The 15,960-nt window shown below is 40.0% G+C and overlaps 1 protein-coding gene and 1 long non-coding RNA gene across 5 annotated transcripts in view; one reads left to right on the top strand and one right to left on the bottom strand.

Moving 5' to 3' along the window:
* The window catches only part of LOC139183601 (uncharacterized), a 52,921-nt gene extending 42,385 nt beyond the window's left edge, over positions 1-10,536 (bottom strand). For all 4 annotated transcript variants that reach the window (XR_011567104.1, XR_011567103.1, XR_011567102.1 and 1 more), the window contains exon 1: positions 10,459-10,536. This is a non-coding gene — a long non-coding RNA (uncharacterized lncRNA). The remainder of the gene's footprint in view (positions 1-10,458) is intronic.
* Positions 10,537-10,633: 97 nt separating this feature from the next.
* Positions 10,634-15,617, top strand: DDIT4L (DNA damage inducible transcript 4 like). Its single transcript, XM_019962393.2, has 3 exons — positions 10,634-10,805; positions 11,109-11,248; positions 13,123-15,617. Exons 2-3 carry the CDS (start codon positions 11,158-11,160, stop codon positions 13,611-13,613), a joined length of 582 nt encoding a protein of 193 aa, XP_019817952.1. The 5' UTR covers positions 10,634-10,805; positions 11,109-11,157; the 3' UTR covers positions 13,614-15,617.
* The last annotated feature ends 343 nt before the right edge of the window (positions 15,618-15,960 follow it).

Raw genomic sequence — 15,960 nt, forward strand, 5'->3', positions numbered from 1 at the left:
ACCCTCAAGAAAACAGAATATAAGCATATGTATAACCAAATCACTTTGCTGTATACCTGAGACTAACACAATATTGTAAAACAACTATACTTCAAATAAAAAAAAAAGAATTTGCAAATCCTCATTTATATGCAAAGAAGCTACTATGCTTCCTTTTTTAAGGCAAAGTGGCAAAGATCTAGAATAGTATTGCCTTGTATTTCTTAAGGTGAACAATGACTGCAAACCACATATAGTATTTTAATTTTCTAGTAGTTATGTTAAAAAAATTTTTTAAAGAAGTGAAATTAATTTTGATAATATATTTTCTTTAATCCAATATATAAAAATCTTACTAATCAACATGTAACAGACGTAATATTGTAATTATTAATGAGATGTTTTGCATTCTTTACATTCGATTAAATCTTTGAAATCTGGTTTGTATTTTATACAGCTCACTTTGGACTAGTCACATTTTAAAGTGCTCAATACAACATGTGTGTAGTGGCTATCAATTAGAGCAGACCTAGAACACTCTCAAACCTGCACTTGAACCCATGATCTCTTCTGTACGCAAACAGTTACATCCACAGACATCTGATGTACCAAATTTCATTTAACTGAATATTCTGCTGCTGCTAAGCTGCTTCATTCGTGTCCGACTCTGTGCGACCCCATAGACGGCAGCCCACCAGGCTCCCCCATCCCTGGGATTCTTCAGGCAAGAACACTGGAGTGGGTTACCATGAGCTATAATAAAGTTATAATTTTGCAGTGGTTAAAAGAGGGAAATGTTATTGAATTATTTGAACATTGAAATAAAATTACAGGCCATTTGTAAATTTTATGTTTAAAAAGATGTCTTTTTAAATGAAGATTTTCTCCTGAAAAGAAACCAAAGGAACTTTGGCCTCAATAAACACAGCAATGTCCTTACATAACCAAAATACATAACCATAACATTTGATTGAAAATTCAGTACAAATGGAACTGTAGAAGAAGAAAAAAAAAAAACCTTTGTTGCCTTAACTGACCAATCAGTGAAGTTATAATAATCATTGTAGATACAGCCCTAATACTTTTCCAAAACTGGGAATTAGGAAAACTATGATATATTTTTAGTTTTTCCTGAGAATTGTGATTAATACATTCCACTTACAGTTTCTCCCTTTTCAAAATAGGACAATACATTTTCTGCCATGAATGAATGAAATTGCAACTCCCAGCCAATAGGTTTTCAGAGCATGTTAAAACTATATAAAAAGGCATGCTGCTGCTAAGTCGCTTCAGTCGTGTCCGACTCTGTGCGACCCCATAGACGGCAGCCCACCAGGCTCCCCCATCCCTGGGATTCTCCAGGCAAGAACACTGGAGTGGGTTGCCATTTCCTTCTCCAATACGTGAAAGTGAAGTGAAAGGGAAGTCGCTCAGCTGTGTCCGACTCTTAGCAACCCCATGGACTTCAGCCTACCAGGCTCCTCTGTCCATGGGGTTTTCCAGGCAAGAGCACTGGAGTGGGGTGCCATTGCCTTCTCCGATAAAAAAGGCATATTAAATGCTTAAAATAGTTATGAAGTGAACAAATGTTGGAGAGCCTGTGAGAAGAGAAATTCTCATATTTTATTGGTGGGTCCCCAAAACTGTACAACCTCTGAAAAAGATAATTGATAAAGATCTTTCAAAACTATATTTTGCATATTTGTCTTTGGTTCAAAAGCCCCTCCTCTGAGAATTTATTTAATCTTTTCCACATTCAGAGTGACTTATGAATAAGATTATTCATTACAGAATTGTATGTAACTGCAAAATATCTATCAATAACCAAAACACCCCTTGTAATGTACAGGTAAGATGAAAATCTATAAGGCAGAACACTACTACTTTATAGGCTAGAGAGAGTAATTATAAGTTCATACAGAAAGAACTCTTAAGCTATATAGTCAGTGCAAAAAGGCAATGTGAGGAACATATAGCTTTCCCTTTAGGGTAAAAAAGAGTGAAAATGAGAATATATATTAGTATGTGCTTGTATTTCCATAAAGAAATTCTAGAAGAATGCATAAAAACTAAAAAAAGTGGTTACTTCCAGGCAGGGGGTACAAAGAATGGTATGAATGAGAAGTAGCAACAGGAATTTGATTTTTCACTTTGCAGCTTTTAAATTGATTGTTAAATGAAAGTCAGTTATACTTTATTAACTTTGTTATTTAATCCATTTTGAGTTTTCTGGACCTGCCCCAGTAATACTTCCCCTAGGTTACTTAAGAGTAAGATAAAAGTGTAAAAATAATTATTTTAAAACTAATTTTTACAATTAAACTTGTTAGATTCTATCTACATAATTTCTTACAAGGGTTATATCTTTATAATGTGTATTTAAAATAGTTTCCTGATTTAGAAAATACAAATACATTTCTTATTTATGGAATTTTCATAGTAACTGTGCACTGGAAATGGAACTCTTACATTAGATATAAATGCTAAAAGTAGAGTGTCCGAGAAAGCCACATTATGATGTATAAATTGAATGAAACAAAAAAATTAACTATAACTAAGCAATATTACTGCTTTTTTGTTTGCTGTTTAGCTTAGTATCTGATATTCATGCTTTATTCCACCAAGAAGTAGGTTACTTTAATTTCAGTCCCACTTCCCCTCACCATACTCACCCTCCCACTCCATAGACCCAGTGTTTATGTCAAAGATGGTGAATTCTGTGCAATGTTGAGATTCCAGAAGTGGGGTGGGGATGAAGGCGGCCTCCCTCTAGTCATTGTTTGCCCACAACATGTCCATCACTTTCGCCTTAAGCATCTATCAGATCTGGCCATTTCCTGCTGCTCTGAATGGTCCTCAGGGTGCATCGAGAATCTTTTTCAAATATGGGAACTCTGCCCAGTTCCTCTGTAGTGTCTGCTGCCTCCTAGACACTGCCAAAAAGTCAGACCTTAGTCTCTATTGCTCTGGAATCCATAAATAACTCTCTCCTCCTCCCGGCTGGGTGAATCTCTTTTTAGTTTTTCAATACTTCTGGGTGATTCTGCTAACTTATCCTGTGCCCAAGTCAGAGACCAAGTCTGTGTGAAAGCTATATGTGGGGCCAGGTCTCCTAATTCTCCCGCTAATATACCCTTTATTATCCATTATCTGCAAAGTAAAATTTACTACATCCTGAAAAACCCAATGGCACCCCACTCTAGTACTCTTGCCTGTAAAATCCTATTGATGGAGAAGCCTGGTAGGCTGCAGTCCATGGGGTCACTAAGAGTTGGGCATGACTGAGTGACTTCACTTTCACTTTTCACTTTTATGCATTGGAGAAAGAAATGGCAACCCACTCCAGTGTTCTTGCCTGGAGAATCCCAGGGACAGAGGAGCCTAGTGGGCTGCCGTCTCTGGGGTCGCACAGAGTCGGACACAACTGAAGTGACTTAGCAGCAGAAAAACCCAACACAGCACATGACAAATTATTTGCTTAAATAGAATGTGCTTTTACTTACATGTGCAAATTCATATAAGCCATGTGCATTTAGAATGGCCACCTTTGACTGAGCTCTTCATATGTATAAATTGTGTTGCCAGAAATGTAACATATGTTGTTTCATTGAGTGTTCTGCACTACAGATGAGGAGGCTGACATTCAAAGCATTTCCATTAATTTCAGGATGCCTATCTGTGGCAGATCCAGGATTTGAAGCCTAGCCTGACTGAGTCACAGCCTTTAGTCAAATCACTGAGGTCTGCTGTTCCCCTCCACATATGGAGGTGAGCACTGCTCTGCTTTTAGCATATGGACGTCTAAACCTACTGCCAAAGTAATTATGCATTGCTATAAATAATTTTCTAAGTACCATTTATTGCTCAACTTGATACAATGCATCAGTAATGTCACACAACTGAATGTACTTCAGTGTGGGTCCAGGTATATTGACATCTCCCAAAAGGCTGCTTCAGCAATTTATGATTTAGAACCTCTGTTACTGTATATCATTTATTAAAATAGTTCTTAACCACAGCACAATATTTCAAAAAACAAAGTCAATGTTTTAAAGTATATTTTATGATATGATTACAGAAGAAGAGATGAAAACTTGCATAACTGTACTTATCCTCTCCAGTAAATTTGGAGGTAATAAGACATATATCTTTCTATACTGCTCCCCTCCTTCCAAATTTGTTGTTTCCAAATTCAACATTCCACCAATCAATCATTTTAAATACATTTTATAATGTAAGCCCATTCCTTTTTTAAATAACTGGCTTCCATTTCATCAAGATTAAAAACAATTTAGAGTTTGATAGTGTGTCAAGTTTATTAAACAGGACCAGGACTGTTCTCACATAACTGTGTCATTTCTTGAGGCAAGCCCAAGGCCATGATGGCCAATAGGAGCTATGGAGACTCCACAAACATTTGCCCAGCTGGGAACCACCTTTCATCAAGGCCAGGCCTTATTGTAGAGTAGGAACTCAAATGCTTTTTATTAATTGGCCCAGAAAAAGTTTTCAAATACTTAGATCATCTTATTGTTTTGTTAATTCTTTTTAGTTAAAAGTACAGCTTCCCAGGACTTTCCTGATAGTCCAGTGGCTAAGACTCCATGCTCCCAAAGCAGGGTACCCAGGTTCTATCCCTGGTCAGGGAACTAGATCCCTATGCCACAATTAAGAGTTCATATGCTGCAATTAAAGATTTCACATGCTGTAACTAAGACCTGATACAGCCAAATAAATAAATACTTTTTTTAAAAAAAGCAGAGCTTCCCAGAATTTAATTGTGTACCATATGAATCACCTAGGAATCTTTTTAAAAAGCAGATTGTGTTTGACTTGGATTGAGGACTGAGGTTCTGCATGTCTTAGGAGCTCCTAAGTGATGTTCATGCTACTGGTCCATGAAACAAGGTGAATAGCAAGGTTATAAAACCTCCTTCAGAACATATTAGTGCTTATATCATTGCACTGCCACAGTGCACTGTAGCTCCCCTAACTTGGCTCGTTAATTGGAATCTTTATTTATTTGTCTGCACTTCTTTCTAAACTACAATCTCTAGGATATAGAGACTCTTGTATTCTCTGTGCCTAGCAGAAAATTAATATTCAATAAATACTTCTGAATGTCAACCAACCAATGAATAAATGTGTAACAAAGATACACTTTTATACACAGCTTAAACAGATGCCACACTCCTCAAGCTACCTTTTCATAACAAGATCACCAGGCATTGGGATTTTTCAAGATCAGAGCAAAATACAGTTATAATCATGGCTGATGTTTATTGAGTCAGCCATGACTCAATTGAACATTTAATCCCCACAAAGGCCCTTCATAAAGTAAAGTTATTACAATTCCCATTTTAAAGACAGAAATGGAGTCACAGAAACGTTAAAGACCTTACTGATGTCTATACAGCTAGTCTGTGTCATTGCTGGGATATGCACCTAAACAGTCAGGCTCCACAGTCCACATGTTTAACTACTGCACCATAAATATCAAAAACTGGAACCTCTCTGTGACTTCGTCAAGTTTTTTCATTTTTATATACTTGACATCTGCAGAATGGGGATCAGATATATTCTAAAGGCTACTCTGCAGAAACCCTATCTAGTCCATTGGGCATTCTTGGGATTTAATTCTCTTCTCATACTATCCCCCAAATTTATGCCATGAAGCAAATTATAACTTTTCTGGGAAACAAATGTGAATAACAAAAGCTGTACAAAGCTTGTCCACCAGAATAGGACACTATGCTGGCAAAGGGAGGGGGAACAATGAAGGATCAGCACCTACATGAATGTATAGCTTTATTTATAAGAATTCCAAAGAAATGGTATGAGATTCTGGTATTCTCAAATTTGGGGCTTGCCAAGGTTTTAAGTTGCATCCCTAGAAAAATGTCAAGGACCTAATCCACATTCTTGGCTGACATTCCCTTATGTAGGCACCTGAATTAGAAACTTTTGCATAATTAAGGAAAAGTAGAGACTGTGTGCATTTAAATATATCAGCTTCCTTTATTTAAAAGGAGATAATACATACCACTGTTTATTAGGATAAAAAAGTCATACAACTATTTTAAGAGACAAGTCACTATGGGAACCATTTCTATGCTTGAATTTAGAGAAGTGAAGCCTTCTGATACTGGAAAATTCTCTCAGCTTTTAGCAGCAGTAGATATTATATTATTTTATATTGGACCTTTTTTTGCCTTATATTTAATAAGGTCTCCATGTTACTTAATGGAAAATCTTTCAATATATCATAGAATAACTCATATTTCATATTTAATGATGAAATGGAAATTTTATTGGGTGGAACATCCTCAAAGACAAATAAAAATAATGATGAACTATCTCATCCAGAATGTCATACTTATCTTGACACAACTGGATGGTTTTACAGTCAATGATTCTAAATGTCTGTAAATTTTATTTTTTTCCAGGAAACCATTTTCTAGATTATCAAGCATTAATCAGGTAATTTTTTATCCACAATATTTTCTTACATATTATTGGGAGACCTCCTTCACTGCTCCCCAAAACAGTTATGTGCATATTCTAATAAAAAAGTTTTTCCTAATCAGTGGCAAATATTTTCTAGATTTCCTGAAAACATTAAAGACCATAAATTGTGTTCTATTAACACTTTAGCAATACTTCTCTAACCCCATGTAGCCCCTTTAGCATTGACTTCATTGAACCAGAAAACTACAATTTCAAGATAACAATAAAAGCAACAATGACTATCATTTATTAAGTACTTGCTGTGTAACAGGCTCTGTTCTAAGACTTCACATGAGGATTAGAATTTAGCACAACCAAGGAGAGCCAGAGACAGTGTGAAATCAAAGGTCTCAGATTTGTTTTATTAAAAAAGGGATAATATTTTAAATTGATTATAAGAGTTTCTCTTTTAATCCTCACAACAACCCTATGAGTTTGATAAGGGGCTTTGGATATTGCACAGATCAACTTTCATGTTCTGTAAATCCTCCTTGAATCCACTGTACAGATTAAGAAACACAGTCATTTTCCCCTCTGGTGTCATAGTTAATGAAATGAAATAAGCAATGCACTGAATGTAAATGTATTAATAAGAGCTCAGGAACAACGGTACACATTGGATAAAAAGAGAAAACGGGCTGGCAAAAGAAGTAATAAATATTCAACACTCTAAACCACAAATGCACAAAACACCAGTATTTCCTATAACAATACATTAAAACATCATACGGAGAAGGCAATGGCACCCCAGTCCAGTCCTCTTGCCTGGAAAATCCCACGGACAGAGGAGCCTGGTGGGCTGCAGTCTGTAGGGTCTCTGGGAGTCAGACACAACTGAGCGACTTCACTTTCACTTTTCACTTTCATGCACTGGAGAAGGAAATGGTGATCCACTCCAGTGTTCTTGCCTGGAGAATCCCAAGGATGGGGGAGCCTGGTGGGCTGCCATCTATGGGGTCGCATAGAGTTGGACACGACTGAAGTGACTTAGCAGCAAAACATCATATTGTCTGTGTTTTTTACAAAATCGCTGGTAGTTTAAATTTGCACTTTATGTAAGCAGTGATATTATAAATACTATATATATATACATGAGGAAGCATGGAACTTAAATATTTGTGTATGCATCAGATGAATATACTGTTGCCATTCATTGCTGTTATTTCTCTTTTTTGTGGGAAGACAGATGAGTAAATTATAGTAATAAAAAAGCAAGCGTGCTTAAGTTAAAGTCCTTGCTTATGATTTTGGTAGCTTGTTATAGTACACTGGTGTATGAAAGTTAATTATTTAATCAATTAGACTTTCTCTTCATATACAATGGTTATTTCCAGTAAGCACCCTATCTTTATAATGTTAATTAGAAAGGATATAACAAACCAGCAATGAAATAAACTTCATCACTGTATCTGGTAAACACCTGAGGTACGCCAATGTGATCAACTTTCAGTTATAAGCGATTAAGTATATTCACAACAGTACAAACTCTAACACACTATCTTGTGACAAGACTATTGTGGCACTTATTAATAGTTTTTCCTAATTCTGTTCTATAGTTCCTTTGGAAAAATCAGCTCTGTTCATTTAACCCTGAAAACATGCAAACCAGAGACAGAATGGATTTTTTACCTTTTTAAGTAGATTTTTAAAAGACAATCTCCACTCATTATCCCAGGAACTGTGTTCTGTATCAGTAATTTACGTTCTATAATTCCTGAAAGCAAGGCCCTTTCAGCTAAAAAATTACATTATTCATCTTTCATACATAAGTAAATTATTTTCTGTGGTAAAATCCCCAAGGACTTGGCAAAATTTCTGTTACTCAGGTGAGCTGAGAGTAGCTGCTACTTTCTATAAGGTTCAATAATCTTTCTGGCCCTTTGGGAGTACTTAATTTATGCATGCGTGCTCAGTGACTCAGTGTCTTGATTCTTTGCAAACCCACGTACTATAACCCTCCAGGCTACTCTGTCCATGGAATTCTCCAGACAAGAATACTGGAGTGAGTTGCTATTTCCTCCTCCAGGGGATCTTCCCCACCCAGGAATCTCTAACCAGCGTCTCTTGCTTGGCAGGCAGATTCTTTACCACTGCACCACTTGAGAAGCCCTATGCCTAAATACCCTAAGGAAGCTGAAACAGGTCATTTCTTTACTTCAGTAGCATAGGTTCACATCACCTTTTATATCAATCCGAATTACTCTCCTTAGAAGCAGGTGAGCCTCGTTAGCACTGCCACCCAGATAAGGAGGGTAGTGTCCTGACCCTACCCCCATCTGCCAGGCAGCTGCCCTCCCCAACTTGACCATCCATTGGTCCTGACCACACTTGACACTGCAAGTGCTTGGCTTAAACGGGCTTGTCTATTTGCCCTTTTCTATTGCTCAAGTAGAAGTGGAAATCTGCCTGGCATCTCCTTCCTTGGCTCCCTGACCTTCAGGCAGCACAGCTGCCTGAGCTGAGTTAAAAATGGACTGTCGAGCTGGCTTTCTGCTGCTCTGCCTCCCAGTGTCCTTCCACTGATCTGTTTATCACACCTTCCTAACCCCTTCTGCTGTTGTTTTACTTCAAGAGTTTTTAACCTGGCCAGCTGAAACTGCTTCTCAAGGCCCTAACCTACACAGATCCTTGTAGGTTACAGGACTGAGAGCCAAGGGTAGCACCTCCTACTTGTACAAAGTCTTCTCCCTGAAGCATCCCCTCCCTTTCCTCTCGTGAACCACCACTGTCATTGGGAAAGCTCGCTCTGACCAGATCATCTCCTACTGGCACACCAGAGACTGAACAGGCACGCTTAGATACTCTGGAAGAACACAGAACGTGTAGCTTCTTGTTGATGGCTTGTGCCAGGGTATTGACCCTGCCCCACTCCCCTGCTCCACGGTGCACTCAGGTTCAGAACAGGGCATCAAGCTTCACAGGGATATAAAACACTGTATCTTCATTCCTTCAAGCCCCTCAAGACTGCCCATGCCCAAGTTCCTTCCCCTAATGGGGCTGGCCAGGAACTTCTGTCTCTGCGAACCATGACTGCTCCCAGAAACCCAGACGGGTAGTGGAAGCAGCTAAAACCCCACTAATTTTTTTTTTTTTAATTGCAGGAAGGGCAGAAGACCTAAACAGACATTTCTCCGAAGAAGACATACAGATGGCTAATAAAACACATGAACAGTGTGCTCAACAACATTCATTATTAGAGAAGTGCAAATCAAAACTACAATGAAGTACCACCTCACACCGATTTGAATGGTCACCGTCAAAAATATATACAAACAATAAGGCTGGAGAGGGTGTGAAGAAAAGAAAACCCTCTTGCATTGTTGGAGGAAATGTAAATTGATATCGCCACTATGGAGATTCTGTTAAAAAAAAAAACAAAACTAGGAATAAAACTACCAACTAAAGGTTTTGTTTAGTTTCTTGGCAAACTCCCCTTCATTCAAGCTGCTGGCTCTCTGGAGCCAGGTCTAATTAGAAGAGTAACAGGCTCACCCTTCTCCCGGAGAAAACGCATTAGTCATAGATGAAACGCTAGGAAGGTGCAGAGAAGACCCCAGGCTGGGGAGCCTCGGATGCGGGAAGGCAAGCTAGAGCTGACCGCGTGCGGGAAAGGAGGGTACAGAAACCTTGGGACGCGACGCGAAGTAGAATGAATTCCGTCAGAGGCCAGCACTAAGTGCATAAATGGTGCCCGTTGAACAGCTAAACATATTCAAGCAAAGTGCTCGGCATGTCAGAGCAGAGACTCGGGTCACTGTCAAAGACAAAGTCAGAAAGCTTCCCGCCTCCCCGGGACAGAACTTCACCAAAGCCATCAGGAGCGTGTGTGTGCACACGCTGGGGAGAGGGGCCGCACCAAAGAATCCAGGTTGGTGGCGGAGGCGAGCGATCACTTTGGGGAGAGTCGTGCACCCAGGATTGCACTCGTGGTGACCCGTAGCCCACCCAAGAAACAACAGGTGTCAATCCTACCGCAAACTTTTCCTCAACTGCCAGCGGCTCGCCTAGGGCTGCTGGAAGTGTGAGGGTGGAGATGCAACCGGACCCCGGGGAGGCGGGGCCCGGGCCCGGGGCGGGGCGGTGCAGGTGGGCGGGCCGGGGCCGGGTGAGGAGGCTGGGCATATAAAGTGCTCGCCACCCCCGCGGCGATGCAGCTTAGTGGAGCCTGAACCGCGGGGCGGGACGAGCAAGGTGCCGGTGGCTGCTTGGGCCCGCAGGTCACTGAGCCCCCGAGGGAGGGGGTTCCTGAAGACCAGGCCGGCCTCGATTTACCCGCTGCTGGACCAGCGAGCACGTCGGCCCCGGCGCACCCCCAGCATGTGAGGCCAGGGGCTGCCTGGGTGGGAGGAATGGGGGCGGGGGTCTCCGCTCCTCTGGGCTCAGGGGTGAGCTCCGCGGGGCGAATCGGTTCCAAGTTTTGCCAACTTTGAGTTAGTTGATTGTGGCTGTTAGTTGGCGTCTTTGCTCCCGGGGTTTTGTGAACCTGAGTTGCAGAGGCCGAGTCCACCCTTTTGGAAAATGAATGCCTCTCCTTGTTCGCTCCGGGGACGCTGGGCATTTTAGGAGCTCCTGCACGTCTTGCTTGCTTTTGCAAATCGGTCCTTCTTGCCTCCTTTTTCTAGCGCCCCGGAAAGGCCGTTCCGCCCCGCGAGGGAAACAGAGCCGTTGACCATGGTTGCAACTGGCAGTTTGAGCAGTAAGAACCCGGCCAGCATTTCAGAGTTGCTGGACCATGGCTTCTATCCGGGGAGCCTGCTAAATGGTGAGTTTCCCAACCGCCTCCCTTTCTTCCCTCCAAAGGCCGCCTTCCCTGGGTGGATTGAGATTGGCGGGCATGCCTGTCGACCGACCCTCTCCTTGAATTTTGGAGATGCGATAAAATCCATCTTAAAGAGATTCTTTAAAACAGCATCTTCTGTCTATGATAGTGAGAATCAAAAGAAGCAAAAAATAAAATCCCAAGGGATACCTGGTCTAGTCTGTGGCTGATAGACTCCTTGGGATTAAAAACTATACAGGTCCCTACCCTACATGGTTGTGAAGTTATGATGAATTTTAAGTATACAGTTATGTGTGTTTTGACAAATGCATTCACCTGTGTAACTAGTACCATCACCTTCTGCCCCCAAAGCCCCACATACCCATTTGCTCTACCCACTCTACCTCTCCCCTGTCTCCAGGGAAACACTGATCTGCTTTTTGTCACTATAGATTACTTTTACCTCTGGGACTACATGCAAATAGATCGTGTAATATGTACTCTTTGTATCTGGTTTCTTTCCCACAGCCTAATGATTTTGAGATCCATTCCATGCTGTTGATTCTATCAGTATGTGTTCCTTTTGGTTGCTGAGTAGTATTCTATTTGTGGATATACCCATTATTTCATTTTTTAATGCCAAAGGGAAGCTTTAAAACTGCAGTGATGCTGAACATATTGTCTTGTAATTTTAAACAGTTTCTAAATTAACATGTTGTGCTGCCACTAAGGATCTGTGTGGACATAGATCAATTGCTTAAGATCGTTTGGGCCTTCCTCATTTAGAAGGTGAAGTGGTTGATGATCTAATTTTATAAGCCAAAGCTCTAAAATTCTGTCTTCAACATAGATTTAAAAAAAGAGCCTTATAATTTGGAGTGCATTTGTTTTATTTATTTAAAAAAAAAAACACACACACACACTGTGACCTAAGTGTGTAAGGGATATAGTAGCCAACAAAGGTGCAGAAGACTTCAGGCAGGGAGCCCACAGGGCATCTGCCTGTGACCTGCTCAGTTGACTGTGTGTGTGGTATGGCATCCTGCCAAGGGGTAGGATTAATTTGGAAGGTAGGTGACCAAATGCAGAGCTATCTCTTTTCCTTTGAGCAAATCTAATTTTGTTTTCCTAGGACTATTTTGTTTTGCTTGGCTCCAAAAAAAAAAAAAACCCACCCAGCCAGTTATAAATATCCTTGCGAACCTCAGAAGTCTTCTCTGTGGGCAATTTTTAATCAAAGAGGTTGAAGCTAAAATAGGGATCTACAGGTCATTCCAGTAAAGACTTTTAAAGAAAACACAAATTTAATTGATGTTTAATATAGCTCATCATCAAGGTCATTTTAAGTTCATCACTAAAGAATAATAGCAAAAAAAGAAAAAACTGTTTTACAAGAATAAATGAGTGAATTCTTAGAAAGTAATAATCCTTAGTCCAAAAATATTATTAACATTTTTAGTCCAAACCTAATGCATAGTCTCTATAAAAGGAAACTTGAAACCCCCCATAAGCAAATCAGGGAGCAAGATAGAAAAGAAAATCACTAGTATTCGAAAATAGCCATGAATAGATTTGGTTACATAGTCTTTAAGATTGTGTGTGTGTATACACATATAAGTTTATTGAAAAATGGTTATAGCCTACCTACCCTATTTATCAAAACCTTTATTTCATAGATGAACTTTCAGTCTCAGGTCAGTTGATTTGCTTTATTACTCAGAAAGTTAACAGCAAAGTGAGATCAAATGACTTCCAAACAAATATTAGAACAAGTAGATCTGATAGATAGAAATAAACAGTGTTGCCAAATCTGGGTGTGTTTTTCCTGCCCCTGGGTTTGTTTGTTTGTTTTAATCTTAAACTTCCGTTTTCCACAGATTTTGACTACTGGGATTATGTTGTTCCTGAGCCCAACCTCAATGAGGTGGTATTTGAGGAGACAACTTGCCAGAGTTTGGTTAAAATGCTGGAGAACTGTCTGTCCAAATCTAAGCACACCAAACTTGGCTGCTCCAGAGTCCTTGTTCCTGAAAAACTGACCCAGAGGATTGCTCAAGACGTCCTGAGACTTTCCTCCACGGAGCCCTGTGGTCTGCGGGGCTGTGTTATGCACGTGAACTTGGAAATTGAAAATGTATGTAAAAAGCTGGATAGGATTGTGTGTGATTCTAGCGTGGTGCCCACCTTTGAGCTCACCCTTGTGTTTAAGCAGGAGAACTGCTCATGGACGAGCTTCAGGGATTTTTTCTTTAGTCGAGGTCGCTTCTCCTCTGGCCTCAGGCGAACTCTGATCCTGAGCTCAGGATTCCGACTTGTTAAGAAAAAGCTTTACTCCTTGATTGGCACAACAGTCATTGAAGAGTGCTAAAAGGGAAGCTCTTGAAAGAGTCCTTTTTATGGTTGGGTAATAAAAACTTCACAGCCGCCCAGAGTCATTGTAGTTTGCCTTGCCTGCTCTCCGCAAGGCACACCAAGCTGAAATCATCTTCCTTGGGTTTCATATTCACAGCCACCCCAACTGAAGGGCTTATTTGGGGCTGTTGAGAGATGACCAGCGAGAGAATACATTGTCTGAATTTACCACAGTTTTTATAAAATGGAATGGAATAGAATAAGAAAAGAAGCAATACACTTTAGTTTTTTATTTGACTCCACAAGTGTTCCAGGTAGTCTTGCCAATAGACTGTAGAAACCCACTTTGCCTAGTTTGATTTTCATATGGCTTTTTTCTATAAGTTTTCAGTGTGATCCTCTCAATCACAGAATCTTATATGAATGCTTTTTAGCCCATCGAAATTTCCAAAAGCCCATACTACCCATTTCCTGCCCCTACTCAAAGTTGAAGAGTTCTTATATAGGAGTATAAAATTAATCAAGTGGGTGAGCTTAATTAGATCCTAACCTCATGCAAAAGTGAATAAGGAATCTTGCATTGGGAACAGAGTCACAAACTTCTGTTTCTTTGCATCCTCTCCACTCTTCTGTTTCAAAGAGGTGGCAAAAACTTGAACTACCATTTCAGTAACCACAGTATTGTTTTAAATAATATGGTACAATACCTGCTCAGTTTTTCTAGTTCATAAGTATTTAATTTTATCTTTAAACTAGAAAAATGGAAAATGCTGATTTTTTTGCATGTAGTTGATTCCTCTTCTATTGAGTGAATGGTGAGTGTATACAAGGATAAGTGAGTTCAGGTTCCTTTCACATTCACTTGATAATCTAGCTTCATTTTACTTTTACATATACTTAATCTCAGATATCACCATCTCACCATATCAGTCTTATCTCATCCTTGGCCTTTCCTGGGAACTGAAGGAAACTTCCTTAACCTGAAAATTCAAAGATAGCTGCACACCATTACTTTCCATTTTTAAGATGGGCATATTTACAAGGTCTCCTTTGGCTATGGATATCTGGTCTATGGGGTTCCCAGGTGGTACTAGTGGTAAAGAACCCACCTGCCAATGCATAAGACATAAAAGACTTGAGTTTGATACCTGGATTGGGAAGATCCCCTGGATCATCCCACTGGCATGGCAAACCACTCCAGTATTCTTGCCTGGAGAATCCCATGGACAGAAGAGCCTGGCAGCCTACAGTCCATGGGGTCACACAGAATTGGACATTACCAAAGCGACTTAGTGCACACACACATCTAGTTTATAGTACAGACTAGAGAATGAAAATTGTGATCTAGATAACCAGTGCATGCACACCCAGCTTTCTTCATCCTTGGACACCTGTCCCCAGGGAACAATAAAGGCCTTTAATTTTTTCTCCTGTTCCAACTAGCTAGATCTTTATCTTTTAATGCTAAGGAGAAAGCATAGCGTCCACGTTATAATGTTCGTTCAGGAAGACCTTCACATCCTTGCTGTCGGTCATGGATAAGGAGCTTATTTAGGTCTCCTGCCCAAGCTATTGGCAGGAGTTTACATACCTGAGGCCGGCATTGTAGGGACCATGGCTTCAACCTAGTGTAATTCAAAAGCAGGTGTGATCCTGTTTCTAATCCCATAAATGATCTAAAATTTCACTATTCAAATCAGCAAGTGTTCCAACAAACGGAACTCTTCAAGTGCTTGGAAAGATAGCGCAAAGCCAATCTTACCGACTGGGCCAAGATCAGTTGAGTTGGTACTGCATGTCTGTTATTGCCTAGGGCTCTGAAGGTCATTGTGATTCTGTGGGTGAGGAATCTGGCCTGCATGTAGAATTGTTGTCCTTTTCCCACTAACAGTTGTCTTTGACTCTCTTGTCTTTTATACTCACAAAATAGTGATGGCTTTATAGAGACCCTTAAATTAATATTCCTGTTAAAGGAAATTAAGTTTGTCAATTTTGACAATAAAGCAGCATATATTTTTAATTTTCTTGTCCACTTTGTCTTTTCTGAGTTATGCAATGATCACCTTAAAATATATTTGACAGTATTTGAGGGAAGCTTTTAGAACAAGTATTTATCTCCATTTTGACAAAGGCTATTTGTACCCTTTATTATAACATTCTAGTTGTAAATTGCATGTGCTTATGTGTCAGACTTTATTCTTTTGGGCTCCAAAATCACTGCAGATGGTGATTGCAGCCATGAAATTAAAAGACACTTACTCCTTGGAAGGAAAGTTATGACCAACCTAGATAGCATATTGAAAAGCAGAGATATTACTTTGCCAACAAAGGTCCATCTAGTCAAGGCTATGGTTTTTCCAGTA

The sequence above is a fragment of the Bos indicus genome, chromosome 6, assembly GCF_029378745.1.
Source record: "Bos indicus isolate NIAB-ARS_2022 breed Sahiwal x Tharparkar chromosome 6, NIAB-ARS_B.indTharparkar_mat_pri_1.0, whole genome shotgun sequence".
Lineage (NCBI taxonomy): Eukaryota > Metazoa > Chordata > Mammalia > Artiodactyla > Bovidae > Bos > Bos indicus.

What these genes read in the sequence shown, in the direction of transcription:
- DDIT4L (XM_019962393.2), top strand. Translation starts at nt 11,158, where the DNA reads ATGGTTGCAACTGGCAGTTTGAGCAGTAAGAACCCGGCCAGCATTTCA. An exon ending in TCCGGGGAGCCTGCTAAATG is followed by an intron (nt 11,249 to 13,122) that starts GTGAGTTTCCCA and finishes CGTTTTCCACAG; the next exon opens with ATTTTGACTACTGGGATTAT.